This window comes from Mauremys reevesii, linkage group 2 (genome assembly GCF_016161935.1).
Source record: "Mauremys reevesii isolate NIE-2019 linkage group 2, ASM1616193v1, whole genome shotgun sequence".
NCBI classification, from domain to species: Eukaryota; Metazoa; Chordata; order Testudines; family Geoemydidae; genus Mauremys; species Mauremys reevesii.
In genome coordinates this window covers 157,033,250-157,056,873 of record NC_052624.1, presented here as the reverse complement: position 1 = coordinate 157,056,873, position 23,624 = coordinate 157,033,250, and the positions used below count along the sequence as shown (strand labels likewise).

Sequence of the window (23,624 nt, the reverse complement as noted above, 5' to 3'; positions counted from 1 at the left end):
CCTCTTTGTCATTTCAGATTTGTTTGTCTGTGCTAGTGTCCCACCCAGCAGACCCCTCTGTAAACACACATCCTTACGCCTAGGTCATCTCTTCACATCTGGACATGGCATTACAGGGTCCTTTGCCTCACCCGCAATAGTGGCCACAGCAAATCACACCTAGCTGATCCCTTCCCCAGACTTCCTCACAAGGGCTTCAGCCCTCCAGCCAAGTCACACAATAGCTCAGTCCCCTTCCAATATTCACTTCTAAACAGCAGGTCCATCACTCTCCTGAGCTCAACTTGCAGGGCCTTTGCCCCTCCCAGGCTTGACTTCAATTCCCTCTAGGCTCTAATTCAGGCCTCACCCACAAGAGCCTATCATGCTCCCAGCAAGGGCTCTTCCAGGAGCTACTCCCCCAGTATTCCTGGCACTGTTGAGGGCCCAGCTCTGTTTAAGCTGTGTGCTGCCTGTTTCAGCCCCACAGCTGGGGGTGGTCAGTCCTTCTAATTAAGCCCCATTACACCCAGCTGGGATCACTGATTAGTCCTTATGGTGCCAGATCATCAGGGAGGCTGAAGATCAGCGGCTAAGTCATGGGCCAGGCTGAGCCCAGCTTGCCTCAAAGGGCCAGTCAGCCTCTGACATCTTGCCACTCGTGTTCTCTGCCACACCATTGCAGAGGAAAACACACAAGGGGTGGAGAGACATTTTGTCACATTAGAAAGTGTTTCCCCGTCCTACCCTTTCCAGCTCCAATGACGTCATGAGGTGATCATGAAGAGATGGATATGGGTATGCAGAGAGTGTTCACCTCGCTCTGGCCTGCTGGCTAGCAGACTGCTGCTAAAAGAGAAACATACCGATAAATTCAAATCCTTAGAACAGGGGTCGGCAACCTCTGGCACACAGCTCGCCAAGGTAAGCACCCTGGCAGGCCGGGCCAGTTTGTTTACCTGCCGCATCGGCAGGTGGCGGATCACGGCTCCCACTGGACGCGGTTCGCCGTCCCAGGCCAATGGGGGTGGCAGGAAGCTGCGACCAGCACATCCCTCAGCCCGTCCTCCCCTCCCCACCCCCATTGACCTGGGATAGTGAACCGCGGCCAGTGGCAGCCATGGTCAGCCGAACCTGCCGATGTGGCTGGTAAACAAACTGGCCCGGCCCGCCAGGGTGCTTACCCTGGCGAGCCACATGCCAGAGGTTGCCGACCCCTGCCTTAGAACGCAATACCTAGCACAGTGGGGTCCTGCTCCACGACTAGGGCTCCTCTGATAATAGTAATAAATATATAAACCTTTTCCTTCCTCCAGCACTTTCCAGCTCAGGCTCACTGTGTGCTTTGCAAACATTCCTTCATGAAGTAAGGCAGGTCAGGAGAGGAAGAATGGTTGACTGGTTAGGGTGTTAGCCTGGGGCTTAGGAGAATGTGCGGGGGGGGCATAGCCCTGCTTGGCTACAGATTTCCAGTGTGACCTTGGGCCAATCACTTAGCCTCTCTGTACAGTAAGGATAACTGCACTTCTCTACCTGACAGAGGTGTTGTGAGGATAAAAATGTTAAAGGTTGTGATGTGCTGAGCTGCTGTGATAATGGAAGCCTTATCTGTATGCTGTGTTCTCTTCTTCATTTGACAGATGGGAAATGAACGTGATTTGCCAGGTCATAATTCTTATTTGTATTAAAAGACATTATTTGTATTACAAGAGACCCCGTCCAAGATTGGGTCCCCATTGTGCTGGGGAAGTGATAATTCCCCACCCCAAAGAGCTTACGTCTCAATAGACAAGAGAGATAAAAGCTGTATTATCACCCCTATTTCACATATGGGGAACTGAGGCAGAGAGACTTGTTGCAGGTCACATAGTGAATCCGTGGCAGAGATCAGAAATATAACCCAGATCTCCCAGCTGCCTCTCCCTACCAAGCTGCTCTTCTTTTTCCATCAAATGAACTGGAAGCACCTGGTTTGACTGCTTATGCTCAGTCACATGTACACTTGTCCCCTCTCAGGCCTCTGCACTCCTTCTGCCTGATGACGCCTCTCTCCTGCAACTACTTATGCATTTGCTCCCCAGCGCTGGGAATTCTGAAACCAGCTAGAAAGTGATAGAATGCAACATCCCTCTGGGTCTCCATCATTACATCCCAGAGGCACTGCAAACAACACTCAAGCTTCAGAGCATGTCACTTGCCCCCCAGATAACTCTCTGCCACCTTCCTTTGCTATAAGGTCCCAATGAATCAACAGAGGTAGGCAGCTGCCTGGTGCTGCTGGCTCACTTGCAGGGTCTGATTTGCTGCTAAGATGTATCTGATGTTTACAAGAGACTTTGCGAGGGAATCCATAGGCATAAGGGTCTGCAAACAGGGTATTAAGCTGTCGCTCAATGCACCTGCTCTGCTCAATGGCAGACAAGTACAGCAACCATCAGTCATTTCTCTTCCATTTACACACGCGCGCGCACACACACACACACAGGCCCAGGGAAAACAAAGCTTTTGTTGACCTAAATCTGCAAAATAATGATAATAAAATGTACCTTATGGGCGACATCCCCTCTCTCTAAGTAACTATGGGGACCTGCTTGTTTGAGCACTGGCCTCATTCCTTGGAATCTTTTGTCTGAATAAACATTGTCCACTGTTACTAACCAATTTGATGTGAAAAGGGGGAGGCTCAAATGCAACGTTCCTCCCTCTCTGGGTCCTATAGAGAAGCTGAATGAGAAGGATGGGAACAGACCTCATGGCCCTGAGCTGGGAAGTCCAGACCCAGCTCCAAACTCACACAGAGTCTGGGCAGTGGTCACCTCTCCCTTGTTATGAATGCAGTAGATAAACTCATGTGGCAGACTATTCATTGGACTTACCCAGCTGTGGCATTGCCTGACTCCTTGGGACTATGTACAGTCCCCTCTTCAGAGCACGACTGCTTCCCACACCTGCTTTTGCTCAGGGAGGGGTGCTGCCCTGATGGTAGGGAATTGCCATGGGACAGGTGGCTGCCATGATGCCTTTAACTGTCACATGCCGATAGCAGGTGCGTCAGGGTTCCAACAACTATCCGTCATGGGGCCATTCTGCTCACTCCCTCAGATACCTGCTAGGCAGGGGTCCCATCCTACAGATCCTCTTGTATTTTCTATCTGCCCTTCTGGTGCACCCTGTAAGAGAGACCCAGTTGAAAGCTTCTATCAGTGTCCTGCATTCATGCTGCTTTCCTATCCCATACCATCCTCCCTTCCCACACCCTCTGAGCTCCCTCCTTTTGTGTGCCTGCTTCTCAGTTAAGCCACCCACCTGCGGTCACAAGAGTGTGATGCCTGCAAGCAGCATGGAAACTTTTTTAAAACACCATAATAGAGGCTCAAATTAAATGTATAACAACAACAAAAACCAGCAAAAGGACCAAAAAATGTCATCGTGGCTAAACAACAGACTAAAAGAGGTGGGTGGAGGTAAAAAAGCATCCTTTAAAAATAGTAAGTCAAATCCTTCTGAGGAAAATAGAAAGGATCATAAATTCTGTCTTAGTGAGGTGGCAAAATTTGCAGATGATACAAAATTACTCAAGATAGTTAAGTCCAAAGCAGACTGCAAAAAGTTACAAAGGGATCTCACAAAACTTGGTGACTGGGCAACAGCATGGCAGATGAAATTCACTATTGATAAATGTAAAGTAATGCACCTTGGAAAACATAATCCCAACTATACATACAAAATGATGGGGTCTAAATTAGCTGTTAACACTCAAGAAAGATCTTGGAGTCATTGTGGGTCGTTTTCTGAAAACAACTGCTCAATGCGCCGTGGCAGTCAAAAAGTGAACAGAATGTTAGGAATCATTAGGAAAGGGAGAAATAATAAGACAGTTAATATCATAATGCCATAATATACAGCTATTGAACACCCACACGTTGAATACTGTGTGCAGTTCTGGTCAGCCCATCTTAAATAAGATATATTAGAACTGGAAAAGGTACAGAAAAGGGCAACAAAAACGATTAGGGGTATGGAAGAATTTCTACATAAGGAGAGATTTAAAAGACTGAGACTGTTCAGCTTAGAAAAGAGATGACTAACAGGGATATGATAGAGGTCTATAAAATCATGAATGACATGGAGAAATTGAATAAGGAAATGTTATTTACCCCTTCACATAACACAAGAATCAGGAGCCACCCAATGAAATTAATAGGCAGCAGGTTTAAAACACACAGAAGGAAGTACTTCTTCACCCAACGCAGAGTCAACCCGTGGAACTCATTGCCAGGGGATGTTGTGAAGACCAAAAATATAACTGAGTTCAAAAAGAATTCACTAAGTCATGGAGGATAGGTCCATCAATGGAATTTAGCCAAGAAGGTCAGGGACGCAACCCCATGCTCGGGGTGTCCCTAAGCCTCCGATTGCTAAAAGCTGGGACTGGATGACACGGGATGGATCACTCAAAAATTTCCCTATTCTGTTCATTCCCCCTGAAGCATCTGACACTGGCCACTGTTGGAAGAGAGGATACTGAACTAGATGGATCATTGATCTGACCCAGTGTGGCCATTCTTTTTCTTATGTTCTTATGCAATGGCTTTAACCTTACCCTGCTGCACTGCAGCCATTTATACCCTCTCTAATACAATCTCTCTTTCTGCCAGCCTCCTTCTGTGATCGGTCTATTGGATGGCAGATGTTCAATGAAACATGTAAATCCTCTCTTGTTTATGAGCGAATATAATAAACTCTGGCTACTGCGCTTTCCAGGTGGCCGTTGGATGCGCTGTGTTTAGTGCATAAATACCCAGTGATTGATCTCTGATCTTTAAAATAGGGCTGTGAGGCCCACAGCAAATCTGCATGCATCTGGAGTCTGAAGCTGGGAAGCGGCAGCTCTAAAACTCCTCAGACACTGCAATTTATTCCCTTGTGTTCCATTTTCTGTGTTTTACTGCAGTCGAGATAATGCACATGATGTGATTTATGTATAACCAGAGCAGCCCCCAGTGGCTGCATCCATGAACTCCTTCACGGAGGTGCCTGTTGCTTTGTCTCTCTTGCAAGCTCTGTGAGGCTCTGTCTCCTTAGCCCTGGCATTGAGCCCAGCACAGAGAGGGCGTGCTGGGGGTGGCCTGCACCTTGCCTATTGGGGGGAATGCTGGGGGCTAATTTGCCATCCAGAGCAGATTAAAGCAGCTCTTGTGCCCTGATTGCAATAGTCCTTCTGGGCATGGGCGTACCTGCAAATAGCTAAGGCCGGACACCCCTTTTAAATCCTGCAAACCCCCCCCCCCCCCAGCATGCTGCTGGCATGTGCTCTGCACCAGGGGCTCTTGCCAGGAAGAGAGTATAGAGTCATTATGCCAGACCCCTCCCTGGTGATATTCTCCATGGAGCATCATACGGCTGCTTTGCCACCCCTTTTGGCTGCTGTTTCTCATGCAAAGGGGACACAGGCAGGGATGAATTCTTCCCTCTCTCTCTTTTACATTGTCCAGAATGACCCACGCTATCCTATGAGTCCACGTTGGATTCTTGACACAGCATTGATTAGGCCAGGGGTTCCTCTCCCATTTCTCCTCTCTGGGAGGGCGTAGGACTAGAGGTGTCATATACCGATTCATCCCTGGTGTAGCTTGTGTCAACATTGAATCAGCCGAGAATTAATTTTGTTTGTGGCTGAACGTTGTCTCAACAAGGCTGCAGACTGGTAGGTGAGATTGACTTTTGTGGCACCTGGATTCTGTGGGATCCGTACACCTGCCATCTCCCCACCTTGTATCAAGAGGGTGGGGGTTAAGTTGCGGAAGTAACTCCTATTTCAAGAGGCATGCAAACGTGGCTGGTAAGGACCAGATCCTCAGCTGGGGTAAATCAACCGCCCGGTCCTGCATGCAGGAGTCACCACAAAACCCAAAGAGTGTCCATGTTTCCACTGAGACTGCAGACATATTTTGAGCTGCCCCTTATCTTTGAAAGAGACACGCTTCATAAGAAATGCACTGAGCCGCTCAGCAAGTAAAAACCCCAGCCGGGAAGGAGGAAGCAAATCACTTTCTGCTCCAGGACCAATGTTTAGGGAGAAGTAGGCGGGGGGTAGATTATGCACATAGCTCCATTTTTCATATCTGAGCGACTTCCCTTAACTTAATCAGAAGATGGCTTGTTGACATTTTTACTCTATGTGGCTGCCCAGGCATTTCAAAGTGCCTGAAATTTCATTATGTGAAAGGCATTCATTGGCTCTGCTACAGAGTTTGGCTACTTTTCAAAGCATCTCCATTATTATTATTGGAGTAGAAACATGCAGAATGAAAATCCTCCCCGTTAAATGACCAGTAAGTGCCCTACAGGCAGCACTAAGCCAAAACATTTATCCACCTAATTTTATTTCTCAGAGATTTTTTTTATTCAGATTTACACATGACTGATGGGGATTAGCTTTTCTTTTTCAATGTGAATTGTGTGAACAGTCCTTGACTGGTGGCCCAGGGAAGCAAAGGCCTCTGTTTATCCACATTAAAGGTATTGCACAGGGCAGTGGAAGTGTGATCTTCCCCTTACACTGCCTGGCCAATGTTCCTCTGCCATGACACTTCCAGGAATAAGTGGGGAGTTCAGTCTCTATCATGTTATGTAGAATCATAATCCTTATTCTTGAGGTGGCATTTTTTCAACAAAACAACTACAGACAAACATGCATGCTTCCACAAAGCTTGAGTTCCAGTCTTGTCTCCCTTGTTTACCAGGAATCATATTTTCTCTGGAGGGTCATGCAGCATGTAGAGATTGGATTAAATATTGCAAGTAAATATATTACCGTCTCCAGGTCCATAATATTCTTCGCTTCTCTGCTGAGACTACCAGCAAGGGGTGCAGATGTATTATGGACTCCTGTCCACTAGGTATACCCTTCTATGTAGTTATACAGTCCCAATCACCATAGTATCTAAGAGCCTTCCAAATATCAACAAATCCATCTTCCAGTATGCAGTAATACTATCCCCATTATACAGATGGTAGATTGAGGCACAGAGAGAGACTAAGGGCCAGATATTTAAAGGTATCTAGGTGCCTAACTCCTGTTGATTTCAACTGATTTCAGTGTGAATGAGGGACCTAAAGACCTTTAAAAATTTGGTCCTACATGACTTGCCCAAGGTCACACAGGGAGTCAGTGGCAGAGCTAGGGACCAACCATAGCTCTCCAGTCTGCTGCCATAGCCACAAAATTATGTATCCCCTCCCATCAGTTCATTTCACATAAGTCACCAAACAACATCCAGATGGCAAAAGCTTTTGATTACTGCTGCCCCGACCAGTGATCTACATGCAAAGACCCCTATTGCCCATCAGCATTCCCTGGAGTCATGAATCATTGTTGCGGGACCATAGGTATGCAGGATACTTTACCACCATGCCAGGTCCTTGCTGCAAAAATCTGTCTCATATTTAAGTGATGATAACAAGCAGTGAGGACAAGAGAGGGAGGGAGAACAATGGCTATAGTGCAGTGGTTCGCAACCCATGGATTTCAGGCCACTTGCAGCACAATCAGCACAGCACAGCTGTGGCCCATGTGACATCCTCAGGGCCATACAAGTAGTATGCGTATTGTGTGGATGCAGCCCACATAACATACAGAGAGCTGCATATGTGTGGGGCTTCAGTGGGGGCCTGTAGTGGGGTGGATTGCCCCACTCCCTGTAAGAGTGAGCTGCGGCAGGCCAGGGTGCCTGCGCAGACAGTGAGCCAATAAGAGAAGAGCTTATTGAGAGCCAATCAGGGCCCAGTTTAGAGCCAGCCAATCAGAGCCAGGCTCAGAGGTATATAAAGGCTGCCCAAAGCAGGAGCAGTCAGTCTGTCCCAGGCCTTCGACAGGGGAAGGTCAGTCTCTAGGAGAGGAGACTAGCACCGCGGACAGCGCAGTGCTGGCCAGGCTCGGGGAGGCTAGGGAGCTTGAACCCGTAGCCTGCCAGGCTGCAGGCCCTGAAGGGAAGGGCCTAGCGGGTGCAAGGGGCCGTAGGGGAAGCGGCCCAGGGGAAACAGACAGTGGAAGGGGAGAGAAGGACAGCGAGGCAGACGCCAGAGGGTCCCTGGGCTGGGACCCAGAGTAGAGGGCGGGCCTGGGTCCCCCCCTTCACCCCTTGCAGTGCACCCAGCCATTGGCCGTAGGGAATGGCCATCGTGCTACGCCAGATCCCTGACGAGAGGGATTAGAATCAAGGGCGATTGCACATAGAGACTGGGGTGTGGGACTGCTGAGCACTGACCCCCGGAAGGGGGCGCAGATGGATTAAGGGGCACTGCCGGAGGGCAGTGGCCTCGAAAAGGACGCCGCCGAGCACGCAGCAACGCGGGTCCAGGGAGACAGCGAGAGAGAGAAAGACGGACGGGACACCGCCAGAAGGGGGCGCTCCACTGGAACGAGCTAATTCCCAGAGACACCAGGAGGAGGCGCTGCTGGGGTGAGTCCCAACCCGTTACACGTGGTGGAGAATGCGGGCACGAGCGGTCCGTCCCTGATACAAGGGACAAGAGCGAGGACTAGGCAATTTGTGCCACATTGAGAGACTAAGGAGACTGAGAAATAGAAATGGTGGAGAAACGAGACTTGTACTGGAGGGCCTGGGTGGCTCGGCTTGCCGAGCAGCAGAGAGAGGTGCTCTGGCTGCTGCGGGGGTGGGCACCCAGACCATATCAGAGACCATATAGGAGACCAGGCACCCAGGGCGAGAGGCCGGGGCCTGGGTCTAAGAACTGTTACGCCTGTAGGCGAAAGGGCCACTTCAGGAGGGAGTGTCCCTACTGGGAGAGGGCAGAGAGGCCTCACCCAGACAAGGCTCCTCCTGTGAGAGGAACAGGGGGGCCACCAGCTTGTTGGGTCTGTGGGGAGTCAGGACACCTGAAAAGGGAGTGCCCCTGCAGGGCTCCCAAGGCCCGGGCCAGCCCAGAAGAAGGGGCTAGGGCCCAAACAAGCAAGAGCAGGGCCGTGGCAGGGGGAAGGCGCCGAGGGTGCTTCCACTGCCACAAAAAGGGCCACATAAAGAGGCATTGCCCCCTGAGGCAAAGAGGGGGAGTGTCCGAAACTAAGGCTCAGTCTGGAACTAGCTGCCAGGAAGGGGTAGGCCAGACTGAAGCCTCCAGAGAGAAGGAGGCTGGGGTAGAGAGGCCCCACCTTAGCCAGGGAACCCACTTAAGGGCCAAGAGGGCCGAGGTGGGAACCCAAACCAATGTGGGAACCCACGTAGGACCAGAGAGGTCTACGGTGGGGACCCAAACAATAGAAGAAGGAAGCAGGTGGCTCCAGTTAGTGGAGGACCTGCGCTTTGAAAGAGATTCCCTGAGGGCCCAGTTGCGAGGAGCACAGGGGCGATAGGGGGTTTCTCTTCCCCCCCCCCGAGGGTTCTTAAGGGGGAGGGTGTGTAGTGGGGTGGATTGCCCCACTCCCTGTGAGAGTGAGCTGCGGCAGGCCAGGGTGCCTGCGCAGACAGTGAGCCAATAAGAGAAGAGCTTATTGAGAGCCAATCAGGGCCCAGTTTAGAGCCAGCCAATCAGAGCCAGGCTCAGAGGTATATAAAGGCTGCCCAAAGCAGGAGCAGTCAGTCTGTCCCAGGCCTTCGACAGGGGAAGGTCAGTCTCTAGGAGAGGAGACTAGCACCGCGGACAGCGCAGTGCTGGCCAGGCTCGGGGAGGCTAGGGAGCTTGAACCCGTAGCCTGCCAGGCTGCAGGCCCTGAAGGGAAGGGCCTAGCGGGTGCAAGGGGCCGTAGGGGAAGCGGCCCAGGGGAAACAGACAGTGGAAGGGGAGAGAAGGACAGCGAGGCAGACGCCAGAGGGTCCCTGGGCTGGGACCCAGAGTAGAGGGCGGGCCTGGGTCCCCCCCTTCACCCCTTGCAGTGCACCCAGCCATTGGCCGTAGGGAATGGCCATCGTGCTACGCCAGATCCCTGACGAGAGGGATTAGAATCAAGGGCGATTGCACATAGAGACTGGGGTGTGGGACTGCTGAGCACTGACCCCCGGAAGGGGGCGCAGATGGATTAAGGGGCACTGCCGGAGGGCAGTGGCCTCGAAAAGGACGCCGCCGAGCACGCAGCAACGCGGGTCCAGGGAGACAGCGAGAGAGAGAAAGACGGACGGGACACCGCCAGAAGGGGGCGCTCCACTGGAACGAGCTAATTCCCAGAGACACCAGGAGGAGGCGCTGCTGGGGTGAGTCCCAACCCGTTACAGGGCCAAAGGGAAGGATCAGCAACCCATCTCTTTCCTTCTGTTGCCTGGAGCTGCTAGCAGCTGGCTGGTTTTCTTACAGGCAGAGGGCCTGGATACCCCATCCCAAGAGGCAGTGAGGCTGCTCTTGGAGGAGCAGAATGGCTTCTGATGCCTCCAGTGGATGGCGGTGGCAGGCTGTACCTTTCTTCCCCATCCCTGGAACTGGCTGCAGCAACACAGTCATTAAAGGTATTATACACGTTCTCCCTCCCTCCAGTCAGCACTGTGTGTGTAACCAGCTAGTTAACACAGGATCCTGTCAAATTCTCCTCAGCTCACTGCTGTAGCTACCATTTCAGAGGCACCCTGGGGATAATTACACAGCAGATTGATTTGGCAAAGCCAGGAAACAAACATTAGCGAGATATGTGGCTGAATCCTCTGAAAGAATTTGGTAAATCCTAACCAGCAAAAAGGGGCTGATGGTTTTCCCCAAGAACCCACAGCTCCCTGGGAGCGTCTTGGACCCAAACTCTTGCCCTTGTGCATGTGGTCTCCCATAGAAATCAGTGGAACTACATGAGGGTATCCAAGGTATCCTTCCAGACATGCAGCCAAGCTTCCTCCCGTCTTGCAGCTTTCTGTCCTCACTGTGATCGCTGTGTTTTAAAGTGAGATGTTAAAACAGCACTGGCACCCCTGTCAGGGAACCCTGACTTTGCACCAGAAATGCCAAGCCTCATCTTGGACCTTTTTTACCATCAAACTTGAGCTCCTGACCAGTGCTGGCCACCCAGCTGGAAGGTGGGTCTGGTTCCCTGCTGCGTTTCTCTAGTTTTATGCTAGTGTACCAGACCCTCTTGTGAAAGGCAAAGACCAACTTCCTGAGGTGCCATTGAAAGATGGGCAAGGAAAGAAAAGAAAGAAAAGATGGAGATGGTGGCCCAAGCTGCCTTCATTCAGGTTCACTCAGTGACTTTTGCCTTCACTTGCCCTTGAGTAGTGCCCACAGCCTCTGCTTACCTTCCCATAGCCCTCCCATGATGGGTATCAGCCCAATACCTCCTGCTGTCACCCTGGAAGATGGGGATGGGCTGTATCAGCCAGCTAGGGGGAAGACTTTCAGGAGAGCCCAACATACTGGGTACACACTGGATGTTAAGCTTTGTTGGAAATCTGCCCAGAAGGGTACAATAGTAGCTGCTGGGTGATGAGCTCTTTGGGAAATTTGACCCCACGTGCAGATGAGTCCCTCACACTGTGACCACATTCAACATGCACCTTGCATGCTACTACAGCGAAGACACACCAGGTCTCTGTGAGCTATCAGCAGCTGCTCTCTCAGGTGAACTGGAAGGATGATGCACCACCTGGGATGAGATGGTCGGAGCTGTGCTGACTTCTTTCTTTGAGCAATCATTTCTCAGGCACCATTCCTAAAAGCTCATGCTTCAGGGTTTAAACTGGCCACCTGCAGGGGTCAGGAAGGGATTTGTTGCCCCCTAGTGTATTCTGGAGGGCTTTTTTTTAATCTCCTTGCTCTGAAGCAGCAGGGATAACCACAGCTAGAGATGGGACATAGGACAGGGAGGGACAGGGCTCTGAGGTGGCACTGAGCATTCTCTCTCTCAGGTGGTTGGCTGGCTGGTTCTTGCTCACATGCTCAGGGTCTAACTGATTGCCATAGGTGGTGTTGGGAAGGAATTTTTCCCCACATCAAAAAGTCATTGGGAGTGACTTAGTGGGTTTTTGCCCTCCTCTGCAGCCTGGGGGAGCAAGGGTTCATAGAATAATAGGGTTGGAAGGGACCTCAGGAGGACATCTAGTCCAATCCCCTGCTCAAAACAGGACCAATCCCCAACTAAATCATCCCAGCCAGGGCTTTGTCAAGCCTGACCTTAAAAACCTCTAAGGAAGGAGATTCCACCACCATCCTAGGTAACCCATTCCAGTGCTTCACCACCCTCCTAGTGAAATAGTGTTTCCTAACATCCAGCCTAAACCTCCCCCACTGCAACTTGAGACCATTACTCCTTGTTCTGTCATCTGCTACCACTGAGAACAGTCTAGATCCATCCTCTTTGGAGCCCCCTTCAGGTAGTTGAAAGCAGCTATCAAATCCCCCTTGTTCTTCTCTTCTGCAGACTAAATAATCCCAGGCTTTGGCTACACTTGCACTTCAAAGCGCTGCCTCAGCAGCGCTTTGAAGCGCTAAGTGTAGTCAAAGCGCCAGCGCTGGGAGAGAGCTCTCCCAGCACTGTCCGTACTCCACCTCCCTGTGGGGAATAACATACAGCGCTGGGAGCCACGCTCCCAGCGCTGGGGCTTTGACCACACTGGTGCTTTGCAGCGCCGCAATTTGCAGCGCTGGAGAGGGTGTGTTTTCATACCCTGCTGCAGCGCTGCAAATTTGCAAGTGTAGCCAAGGCCCCAGTTCCCTCAGCCTCTCCTCATAAGTCATGTGCTCCAGCCCCATAATCATTTTTGTTGCCCTACGCTGGACTCTCCAATTTTTCAACGTCCTTCTTGTAGTGTGAGGCCCAAAACTGGACACAGTACTCCAGATGAGGCCTCACCAGTGTTGGGAGGGGAATGATCACGTCCCTCGATCTGCTGGCAATGCCCCTACTTATACAGCCCAAAATGCCGTTAGCCTTCTTGGCAACAAGGGCACACTGTTAACTCATATCCAGCTTCTCATCCACTGTAACCCCTAGGTCTTTTCTGCAGAACCGCTGCCTAGCCATTCGGTCCCTAGTCTGTAGCAGTGCATGGGATTCTTCCATCCTAAGTGCAGGACTATGCAATTGTCCTTGTTGAACCTCATCAGGTTTCTTTTGTCCCAGTCCTCTAATTTGTCTAGGTCCCTCTGTATCCTATCCCTACCCTCCAGCATATCTAACACTTCTCCCAGTTTAGTGTCATCTGCAAACTTACTAAGAGTCCACGCCATCCTCCAGGTCATTAATGAAGATATTGGACAAAACCAGCCCCAGGACCGACCCTTGGGGCACTCCACTTGATACTGGCTGCCAACTAGACATGGAGCCATTGATCACTACCTGTTGAGCCCAACGATCTAGCCAGCTTTCTATCCACCTTATAGTCCATTCATCCAGCACATACTTCTTTAACTTGCTGGCAAGAATACTGTGGGAGACCATATCAAAAACTTTGCTAAAGTCAAGGAATAACACATCCACTGCTTTCTCCTCATCCACAGAGCCAGTTATCTCCTCATAGAAGGCAATTAGGTTAGTCAGGCATGACTTGCCCTTGGTGAATCCATGCTGATTTATCTGAGTATATCTCACTTAACCATTTCTTGACATTGCAGGTGACTCGGGCACTGATGCACCTTGGTTCCTCCTATTCTCTGCCTGCAGCACATCATAGTCTTGTCTCCTGCAGGTTGTCATACTTTGGTCTCATTTCAGTTGTTGGGTTTAGTGTGCGGGTGCTGGGTGGTCTGTGATATACAGGTCAGACTAGATGATCTGGCGGTCCCTTCTGGCCTTAAACCCTATGACTCTATTCCCAATTATTATTACTATTCATAATAATAACTAGCTCTTAGATGGCGCTTTTCATCAGTAGACTAGTCTTGCTTGCCTTTTTTATTTCCTGTAGCTAGCTTGTATTGTGTGGGGGGATAGGAGAGGGTGAGCACAGAGATATGGAGAAGAATTGGTGTGTGGTTGGATGCATGTGTATATTCTTGTGGCTGTGCATGTGAATTTCCATGCATAGGAATATGTGCATATGTGTGTGTGTGTGTGTTTATATGTATGGCTCTATGTGTGTGCATGCACCTACATGTGAGTGTTTGCATGGGATGTTCTGTGTTTGTGTCAATCTCCCTTTGCTTTCTCTCTCCCCCCACCTCCACCCACCCACACACGATGATATAAACAAACCTGCCTCTGGACATGTCATGGCTTAAAATAGATGTTCGTATATCAGCCTTCCTACAGCAGCAGCGGCGGCAGCAGCAAGAGCTGCAGCAGTAGGAAGACATGGCCGACTGGATCTGACTAGAAAACTCACCCTGAGCTGAGAAATCACAGCCTGCACAAAGGTAGAGTAACAGGGGTGGGTGTCTCCCTCCTGCCTCCCGTTTGTCTGTCTTTCTGTCTCTTTGCTGAGTGTGTGGGGTTGGGCAGCCTGCCCGGGTGCGATAACATCTATGCAGAGCAGCCGTGTGTGTAGGCAGGGTCTGTCTATCTGTCTCTCTCCTCCCTCCGAGTGCAGCGTGAGAATGGCAGGAGTGGCAGAGGCAGCCATGTACCTGTTAGCAAGAGTCGCTGCATGCAATAGCTCACCCTGTGTTTTAATACAGGAATGGGCCACATCTCCCAAGTAGCAATGGTGCTTTGGGAACTTGCTCTAGGTCTTGTATATCAGGTAGCAATTGGTGATGTTTACCAGCTAGAGCCCACTGCACATCAGCACCCAGTGGGTGTTGGGGGCAGAAGATGAGGGTCAGATACATCGGTGAGGCCTATCGAGTTACATGCCAGAGTGGATCTGCCCCACAGATTCTCAGGCTTGTCTCCACTGCAATCAAAGGTGGGGTTGCAGCTCAAGCAGGCATACCCCTGCTAGCTTTAATCTAGCTCATGCAGCTAAAACTAGCGGTATTGTCAACTTCCAGAGATCAAAAATCAGGAGTCGGGGCCACCAAAATCATGAGATTGGCCCAAAAATCATGACTTTTTTTAAAAAGATGTTTTTTTAAAATTGGTCTCTTGATGTTTGAATTCCCCCTGCCCATCATAAGGTGTGTGCATGCGACTATTAGTGTCACCCACTCTCCCATGTGTACTGGGTAAGGTGATTTTGGCCCCTGCTGCAGGAGCTCTTACCCCCACATCTGCTGATCTCCTGCCCAGCAATTAATCCTGTCCCCCAGTCCCCCATCAGTTCTGTCCCCACCCAACCCCACTCAATTCAGCCCCAAGCCCCCATCATCTCCACCCCATCATTTCAGCGCCCCTGCCCTATCGACCCCCACTGCCTTCAGTTCACCCTCCCAGCACCACCCCATCTGCTCAGAACCAACCATCAATACAGGTCCCCACCCCATCAGCACACCCACCCTCCTCACTTCAGCCCCCCTGCAGCCCCCAGCCTCACCTCTGCTCCTTAGGGTTCTTCACCCTCCCTAGGCCTGGGGGGCTGCAGTGGGGTCCCCTCTCCCATTTACCAAAGAGCAGGGGAGCAGCCGCCTAGGGCTGACAGCTGGAGTCCTGGCTGCGCCCAGGGCAGCTGGCAGGATTTCTAAATAAAATTAAGCCTCACTTTTAGAACTGTCAAACGTCAGGATTTTTTTTTCCAGTGATTCAATTGCTTATTTGAGATTTGGCCCTGCCCCCCTTCTTTATGTCTCAGATGAAGTTTCTCTTCCCTGCTGGGTGTAACCATGCTGTCTCTTCTCCCTACTTGATAGCTTGATGGCTTTGTTTATCTGATATGTAAATGAATTCTCATTGTCTTTCAAAGTACTTTGGAAATAACTGCCCAGTGGAGAAACCACATTCCTTTGTTTAAGGTGGGGGTAACTCCTGTTGGACTGGAAACACATTTTAAGAATGTGGCGGAGCTGGGGGAAAAAAATCCACATTTGAGAGTTCTATCGCCAGATCACGAGTGACTCTCCCAATCGATTTGTGAGAGTTGGCATGTCTGCAGGTATACAAACCCACCCAGAACTGTGGATATCTACTTGCATATGCAGCCTGCATCAGGGTCTGTGTTGACAAGTCTTCGCTGCTATTTTTAGCCATGCTAGTAGATTAAAGCTAGTGCAGGTATGTCTACCTGAACTGCAATCACACCTCCAATTACAGTAGGCAAACCCTTAGCCAGCCATGGATCTGCTTGTAGCCTTATATTAAGGGGCACGGTATGGGCCAAGCTTGGATGGGCCCAGGCTGAAGGGCCTGCTGCAACATGAGCGGGCAGACACCCCACGGCATTGTGCTGATGATGATCCCAGCTGTAGTGTGCTGCCCACAAGCTTACCAGGTATTTATTCCTGGAGCCAGCAGGTCAAACATTCAGCAGAGTGCAGGAGACATAGGGCCAACTCTGGACCATGGTATACGCTGCTGCAGCTCCTGTTACTATCTGTGGCAGCTGCACCCAGTCATACCAGGGCTGACGGGGAACTCTGGCTCCAGAATACTCTATTCCATGCCCTGCACAACCATGTTCAAGGCAGCATCCAAAATACCCTGCAGGGAATAAACTGTTGAGAGAGGTCAGTAGGGAGGGAAGTATTTAGCAGGTCTCTCTAGATTCCTTCCAAATTCTGCAGTGCCTTCATGATGTTTGCAACCTCTGTGCACAATCAGGTAAGTGTCTAGGGGTTTCTTCCTTTGGCACCACTGGCTGCTGGCCCTTGCTGAGGGCAGGATGCCAGACCAACCAAACTGATAGTCTAAGCCAGCAAGGCAAATCTGAGGTCACTCCATTTCCCCTTTTAGCCTCTGAAAACAATTGGCCAGTGCAGAGCCACTGATGGGAATGGAGCTGAGATGTGACACTTTGGACGGGTTCCAAATGCTTGGAGGCAGCTCCAGGCAACAGCTGAGGCAACACATCAACAGCAGCAGCATTCAGCTGGCTGCATTGAGGAGGAAGGCAGCAAAGAAGAAAACTGTTCCCAGGGCTGAGGCTTTGTTACTGAGGCTGGGTACATCCCCCATATGGGTGAGACTGTCCCAGGAGGCTTGTTGTAGGTGTGAGAAAGGAGGCAGCATGGTCTAGTGGCTAGACCACAGGACTGGGAGTCAGGCCTCTTGGGTTCTATTGCTTAGCAATAAAAGTCTCATGCCCTACGATTAACGCCTCCCACCCCAAACCCAGAGCAGCCTCCAAGCTTTTAAAATGCAGCAGGGGGGTTGCTGTACCAAGAGAGGTTAAGACAGCCTCTCCCTCCCATTAGACTGTTTTTATTGGTACACGACAGGACGATGCCCAGTGAGACCCCATGTGACACCATATGAAATCCTCCGCCTGCTTCTCCTCCCAGCTCCAGAGCCTGGCACCAGGCCCAGTGTCTTCACTGCCTGCCAGCTGCTCCAACCCTAGGTTTGGCACAGCCCGCTCTTGAGTTAGCATCGTGATTCTGGCAGCCAGTGCCTTCTAGCCAGTTCAGAGGGATGGCAGCAGCCATAAATTCGAAAGCCCTGGGTACTCTGGTCTGCCAGTGTAGCACTGATCCAGCAGAGCAGAGCTGGAACGTTGTCCCTTTGCCATGAAAGGGGGTGCACAAGTGGGCTGAAGGCTTTGGTGACCCCACTTCCTCCATTGCTTGGTTCTCAGTGCTCTGGCCCCATTAAACTCTCCCCAAATGTGCCACCTTCCAGGAGGGAAGCCGATGATGTAGTGCCCCCTCCTGACATTGGGAACCCATGGGCAGAGAGGGCTCTACATCTGCAGCTAGTTGTTCACATAGTCAGGTTGTTGGGAGGATCTGCAGGGCTGTTTTGAGGTATTCTGATGCACGACCAACTCACCCCAGTTCCAGTGGACCCAGGAGTCTCAGCCCAAAGCTGCTTGACCTGGGTCTCCCACTCAGGAAGAAGCAGCTAGATTTGTGTGTGTGTCAGGGAGGCAGGGAGTCTCTGAGCTGATCGCTTATCACTTGGGGAAGGGCTTGGCAATACTCCCATGCCGGGGTCACCTAATGGCATATCCACTACTTACAGGACGGGACCGTGGGTGACAGCAGCAGCAGTGTTGTTGACCACTGGGATGCATCGTGGGTCTCGGGAGCTCCAATGGCTTTTATGTCCAGGTTCTCCAGAAGCAGCTCCAGGTCACCCAGCCGGGGGTCTCAGGAAGACACCAGCAACCACCCCATCCTCAGTGTCTTTGAGCTGGAGAGGCTGCTGTACACGGGGAAGACGGCCTGTAACCATGCAGATGAGGTCTGGCCAGGACTCTACTTGGGAGACCAGTAAGTAAGGGCCCAGGGGATGGGGGCACAGGCCCCCAGGTCATGAGGGGAAGTGGGAATTGGTGGGGGTGGGAAGGAAGATGGAAAGGGACTCGGTAGCATAGTTGTGGAAAGGAGCACGGACTGGGGAGGAGGAGACTGCAGCACCAGTGTGTGTGTGTGTGTGTGTGTGTGTGTGTGTGTGTGTGTGTGTGTGTGTGCGCACATGTGTGCAGTATTCCCAATGCCAAGCATCCAGGCAGCCCCCTTCCCCCCAACCCTCAAATCCTGAGCCATTTAAAATAATAAATTTTGGGCTCTTTTTATTAGCCTTCTGGTTTCCAAGCCTGTGTAGCACATTCAGGTCATGTTTTCAAGCTTTTCTCTGCAGCCACAAGGGCTGAAAACTTACTTTTTGTTTTAATGAAAGCAGGGATTCCCTAGTAATAAACTGATTCCAGGAGCCGGGGCTACAAGAAAAACAATGTGTGGGTGTCCCCATCCTTTCCGTTCGGGATAGTGGCACTCAAAAATGGCCCCTGAGAGTAAAGGTATCCATGTAAAAAGACCCACCACACACAAACCGGACACAGCAAGCACCCTAGTTTGCAGCAAGGAAGATTTAGGTCGTATATTAGGAAAAACTTTCTCTAAGGTAAAACACTGGGTGATTTAATTATTAACCAATTTAAATTATTAACTCATCAGGATGCTTTTACTATGTTGTTAACCAATTGTCATTGATAGAATAATAATACTTGGTCAGAATATCCAAGAAAAAATATATATAGTAAATGAAACAATGAATTCACACGACTGTGGCTCTTTTGGGTAATGTTGATTGCTAATTTGGCTCCTGAATCACTGAGTATCACTGCTCTAAGGACAGTTAAGCATTGGAACAGGTTATCTAGGGAGGTTGTGGAATCCCCATCACTGGAGGATTTTAAGAACAGGTTAGACAAACACCTGTCAACAATGTTCTAGGTCAGGGGTCCCCAACGCGGTGCCTGCGGGCACAATGGCGCCCACCGGGGCATCTAAGTGTGCCCGCATACTGGCCGGTGGACGAGCATCCACTGAAATGCTGCCGAAATTCAGTGGCATTTCGGCGGCGACGCCTCTGTATGACATCGCTAGTCAGAGGCATTTCAGAGGATGCTCGTCCGCCACCACAGTCCTCCCTGGCTCATCGTCTGGCGCCCGCCAGACAAAAAAGGTTGGGAACCACTGGTCTAGGGTTACTTGGTCCTGCCTCAGCATGGGGGGGCTGGACTAGATGCCCTGGTCTACACTAGGTGGAGATCGACCTAAGATACGCAACTTCAGCTATGAGAATATGTATTTAGGTTGACTTACCGCAGTGTCTTCATGGCGCTGAGTCGACTGCTGCCGCTCCCCCGTCGACTCCGCCTGTGCCTCTCCCAGCGGTGGAGTACCGTATTCGATGAGAGAGCACTCAGGGATTGATTTATTGCATCCAGACTAGACACAATACATCAACCCCTGATAAATCGATCATTACCTGCCAATCCGGTGGGTAGTGTAGACCTGCCCAATGATTTCTTGAGGTCTCACCCAGCCTGACATTTCTATGATTCTTTGCTCAAGAGGTCTGGGAAACCAAGGGTACACGATTAAGGGGCACTAGCAGACCTGTAAAGGGATAAGGGGAACCCACATTGGTATAGCAGGGGGGCTGTGGGTCAGGATTGAGGCCCATTGGCAGGAGCTGTGTGGGGAGCCCCAGGCTAGAATCACTTGGGGGTGAGAAAACGAGATAAATGTGTTTCAGAGCGGTAGCCGTGTTAGTCTGTATCAGCAAAAACAATTAGGAGTCCTTGTGGCACCTTAGAAACGAACACATTTATTTGGGCATAAGCTTTTGTGGGCTAAAACCCACTTCATCAGATGCATGGAGTGGAAAATACAGTAGCAGGTATAAATACACAGCACATGAAAAGATGGGACTTGCCTTACTAAGTGGGAGGTCAGTCTAATGAGACAATTCAATTAACAGTAGGATACCAAGGGAGGAAAAATCACTTTTGTAGTGGTAATGAGAGTAGCCCATTTCAAACAGTTGACAAGAAGGTGTGAGTAACAGTAGGGGGAAATTAGGTTTAGGTTTAGGTTTTGTAATGACCCAACCACTCCCAGTCCAGAGAAATGTGTATTGCTAGCTGAGGAATGACCTATTTTTTATTTTTTTAGTGTACCCACCAGATGACTCCTCCTCCCCCCATACCTTCTTCTGGCCTGTTCCCTCCAAGCCAAAAATCCATGCTGGCCTGGCCCAATAGCTCTCCCCTCTCTAGTACCAGTTCTAGCAGACAATACTTGCACAGTCCACTGCCAAGAAGCCTGCCCCTGCTCAGCTGCCACCACATAAGATCCCACATTTTAACCCTTTGCTCCCTTCTCTGCAGAGATATAGCAGCCAATCGGCGTGAGCTGGCCCGCCTGCACATCACCCACATACTCAATGCCTCACACAGCAAGTGGAGAGGAGGTGCCGAGTACTATGAGGGCACCGGAATCCGCTACCTAGGCATCGAGGCCCACGACTCGCCCAGCTTCGACATGAGTCCCTACTTCCACCCCTCAGCTGACTTCATCCACCAGGCGCTGAGCGAGAGAGGAGGTAAGGGGCAGAGGAGGGATTGGAGGAGAGGGAGCAGCGGTTGGGCTGAGGAGCTTGGCTGGGCAAGAGGAGACGCCGTGTCCAACAGTCTCATCTCTAGTTGCCTTCTTTCCTTATAAACATGCCACCCAGGGTTCTGTGCTGGAAGCAGTGGAGATACCATTAGCAAGACATGGGGATCCTCACTCCCACCTCCATGTGATTGGCTCAGAGAAACCTCCCAAATCCATCCACTTCTGGAGTCTGCGAAACTGCCACCATAACACCAGAGTCACCATGTTGGACCAGCACAATGGTCCTCCTAGCTCAGTATCAGACCTCCTGCTGCACCAGAACAGAGCCACCTCCATCTACGCTGGGATCAGCTAGACTAGAGCAATGGTCCAGCTAGCCCAGTATCCCAGCAGCCATCATTGTGGAAGGGGAGCAAGGCCCCAATTATGGGCCATGGCCTGACCCTTTCATGCCACCCTGATGGAACAAATAGGCCAAATCTGAGGTGGATCCCTTCCTCTCACAACACTGGGAATTCCTATGGTGCTAGAGAGTATAAGCAACCCCTGGCATAAGGGTAAGCCAGGGCTGCAGGGTGGATCCAGAGCAGGATGGGATGGATCTGGAGTCCCCAGACGAGACCAGGATTCAGGAGGTGCATAGTGGGGTACAAGCATCTTTGGCCTCCCACATTCAGGAGGCACAGCTCAGAGTCTGGCTCATAGGGACCGTGGAGTAGGGCAGGTTGAAAATGTTGCTGTCAAAACTGTTGTTCAAAGGAAGATTGTTTTTTTGACTAAACATTTTTTCACTAAAACTAAAGTATCTGCTTTCCATGCAACGCTTCGTTTTTTCACTGAAAAAAAACAAACAAAAAGTTTTTGATTTTCTACCAAAAACGGAACTATTTAGCCGTACACTGGAATACATTGATTGAAAATGCTGCAGCAGAGCCTCATGGGAGTTGTAGTTCAGTGGCCTCATGTTCCCATTCTCCTTGTTGGAGCTGGGCTCCCTAGCCAGACATCATCTCCCATGATTCACTATGGCTGTGGGACTTCCATGATGCATCACCTCCCCTGCCCAAAATGAGAGACTGTGGTGCCGTTATGCTTATAAGAAGCACTACAGTGCATCCTGGCAGATGTCATCTGACCCGTCCACCCAGCTTAGAGAGGAAAATGAGGGCATGAACCATTCAAACGACTGCTCCCACAAGGCACCACAGCAGTATTTCTGAATCAAGATAATTCAGATTTTGATTTTTCAATGAAAAGTCAACTTTTTCCAAGGGAACCCTCCTCCCCTGCCATTGTGTGACCATCTGTCCCATCTAGCCCTGTATCCTAACTCCTGCACTGGAGTGACCATCTCACCCGCACTATTATAGGACTGTTTCCTGGGCTTCCCTAACCCCAGGAAGTGGGGCCTTGGGGCTGTAGCCCTCTGTGACTCAGCTCCCCTTCTCCCTGCAGGAAGGATCCTTGTACACTGTGCCGTCGGGGTGAGCCGCTCAGCCACCTTGGTCCTCGCCTACCTCATGATCCGCCACCGTATGACCCTGGTGGAAGCCATAAAGACGGTTAAGGACCACCGCGGCATCATCCCCAACCGGGGCTTCCTGCACCAGCTGGTCTCCCTGGACAACTCCCTGAGGCTGAAGCGGCGAGCATGAGCAGGGAGGGGAGAGGGCACTGTTCAGCGTCCGGTGCTCAGCCCAACCCTACTGCCAACTGAGCAGCAGACACAGGGCTTTCATCATGGGCCAGGCACTTGGCAGGTGCAGCTGGACTCCCTCGGCCCATGTCCACCCTGTCCAGGGGGGTCCTCAAGGAGTGGAAGCTATTCAGAGGGGCCCCCAACCTGCAGTCCTGTGGTCTATGGAGGCCTAACATGCAACCTCCTTCCAGGCTGCAAGACTTAGAGGTGTACCCTGGCTCTGGGAAGCCCACACGGGTTGGTTCTGCCAGAGGGCACACCCAGGCAGCAAGCCAGCCCTGCCTGTTGTTGCTGCGAGATCCAAGCTGCGTGCATTTCTTGGTGACAATGAGAATTAGGCCTGGCCCATGGAGTCGTAGACTAGGGGTGCCCTCAATGTAAAACATTTATCTGTCAGAATAAAGTTACTGCAGAGGAAAAACATATGTCCCCCCACTTCTGTGTTTTGGATCATCTTTGCCCAGACCCCAAAGGAGGTTGAGAGATAGGTTCTAGACTGTGTGTATTCAGGGATCACATCCCACCAAAAAGCTGAAATGCTGCTGCCTCTTCACTAGTAGCTCCATGTGCAATATACTGATATATTGACTGTGGGGCAGTCAAAGGTCCAATCAGCCAGTGCTTAGAGATCTGAAAAAAGTGTGTGTGTGTGTGTGTGTGTAAGTAAGACAGTGCTTAAAGTGCAGCCCTCAGCAACCCTTCTCAGATTAGGGTGGGTTTTGTTGGGTTTTTTTGGGGGGGTGGGGGGGGAGTCTGCTATGCCTCTTGTGACCCTTCCCACATTAAGCCTACAATCAACTCTTCATGATCCTCTCCCAGCCCCTGGGCTGAGGTCAGGTTTGTGAGAAGGAAGCAAATCCCATCTGCCTAAAGGCGTCTACCTGACAGGATGGGGTGGGCTGGGGGAGGGAGCGTTGTCTCCCTCCTTATCTCTGCAGTGAGGGATATAAGAATTGTGCTAAGAGGCCCCTCCAGTCCTTCTCCTCACCGGGACATGGGGACCCCCCCACAGAGCTACTGGAGGGAATGAGCCAGCAAAGGACTAAGAAACCGAGACCCTAGGGATGGGCCTGGAAGAAAATGCTTGGGAGAGGTGGGATCCTGATCCAACGGCAATAGCCAGAGTGCCCAG

The 23,624-nt window shown here is 51.0% G+C and overlaps 1 protein-coding gene across 4 annotated transcripts in view; it reads left to right on the top strand.

Annotated features, from left to right (window-relative positions):
• DUSP26 (dual specificity phosphatase 26) overlaps window positions 1-23,050 on the top strand; it is a 34,582-nt gene extending 11,532 nt beyond the window's left edge. Inside the window, exons 1-5 of one of the 4 annotated variants that reach the window (XM_039526845.1) lie at window positions 13,528-13,601; window positions 14,154-14,268; window positions 17,906-18,156; window positions 20,565-20,779; window positions 22,249-23,044. In XM_039526845.1, coding sequence (XP_039382779.1) covers window positions 17,978-18,156; window positions 20,565-20,779; window positions 22,249-22,448 — 594 coding nt within the window. In that variant the 5' untranslated portion in view covers window positions 13,528-13,601; window positions 14,154-14,268; window positions 17,906-17,977 and the 3' untranslated portion in view covers window positions 22,449-23,044. Of the gene's footprint in view, window positions 1-13,527; window positions 13,602-14,138; window positions 14,269-16,796; window positions 16,905-17,905; window positions 18,157-20,564; window positions 20,780-22,248 lie in introns of those variants that run through there. The other 3 variants (XM_039526846.1, XM_039526847.1, XM_039526844.1) reach the window with 3 other exon arrangements.
• Window positions 23,051-23,624: the final 574 nt, after the last annotated feature.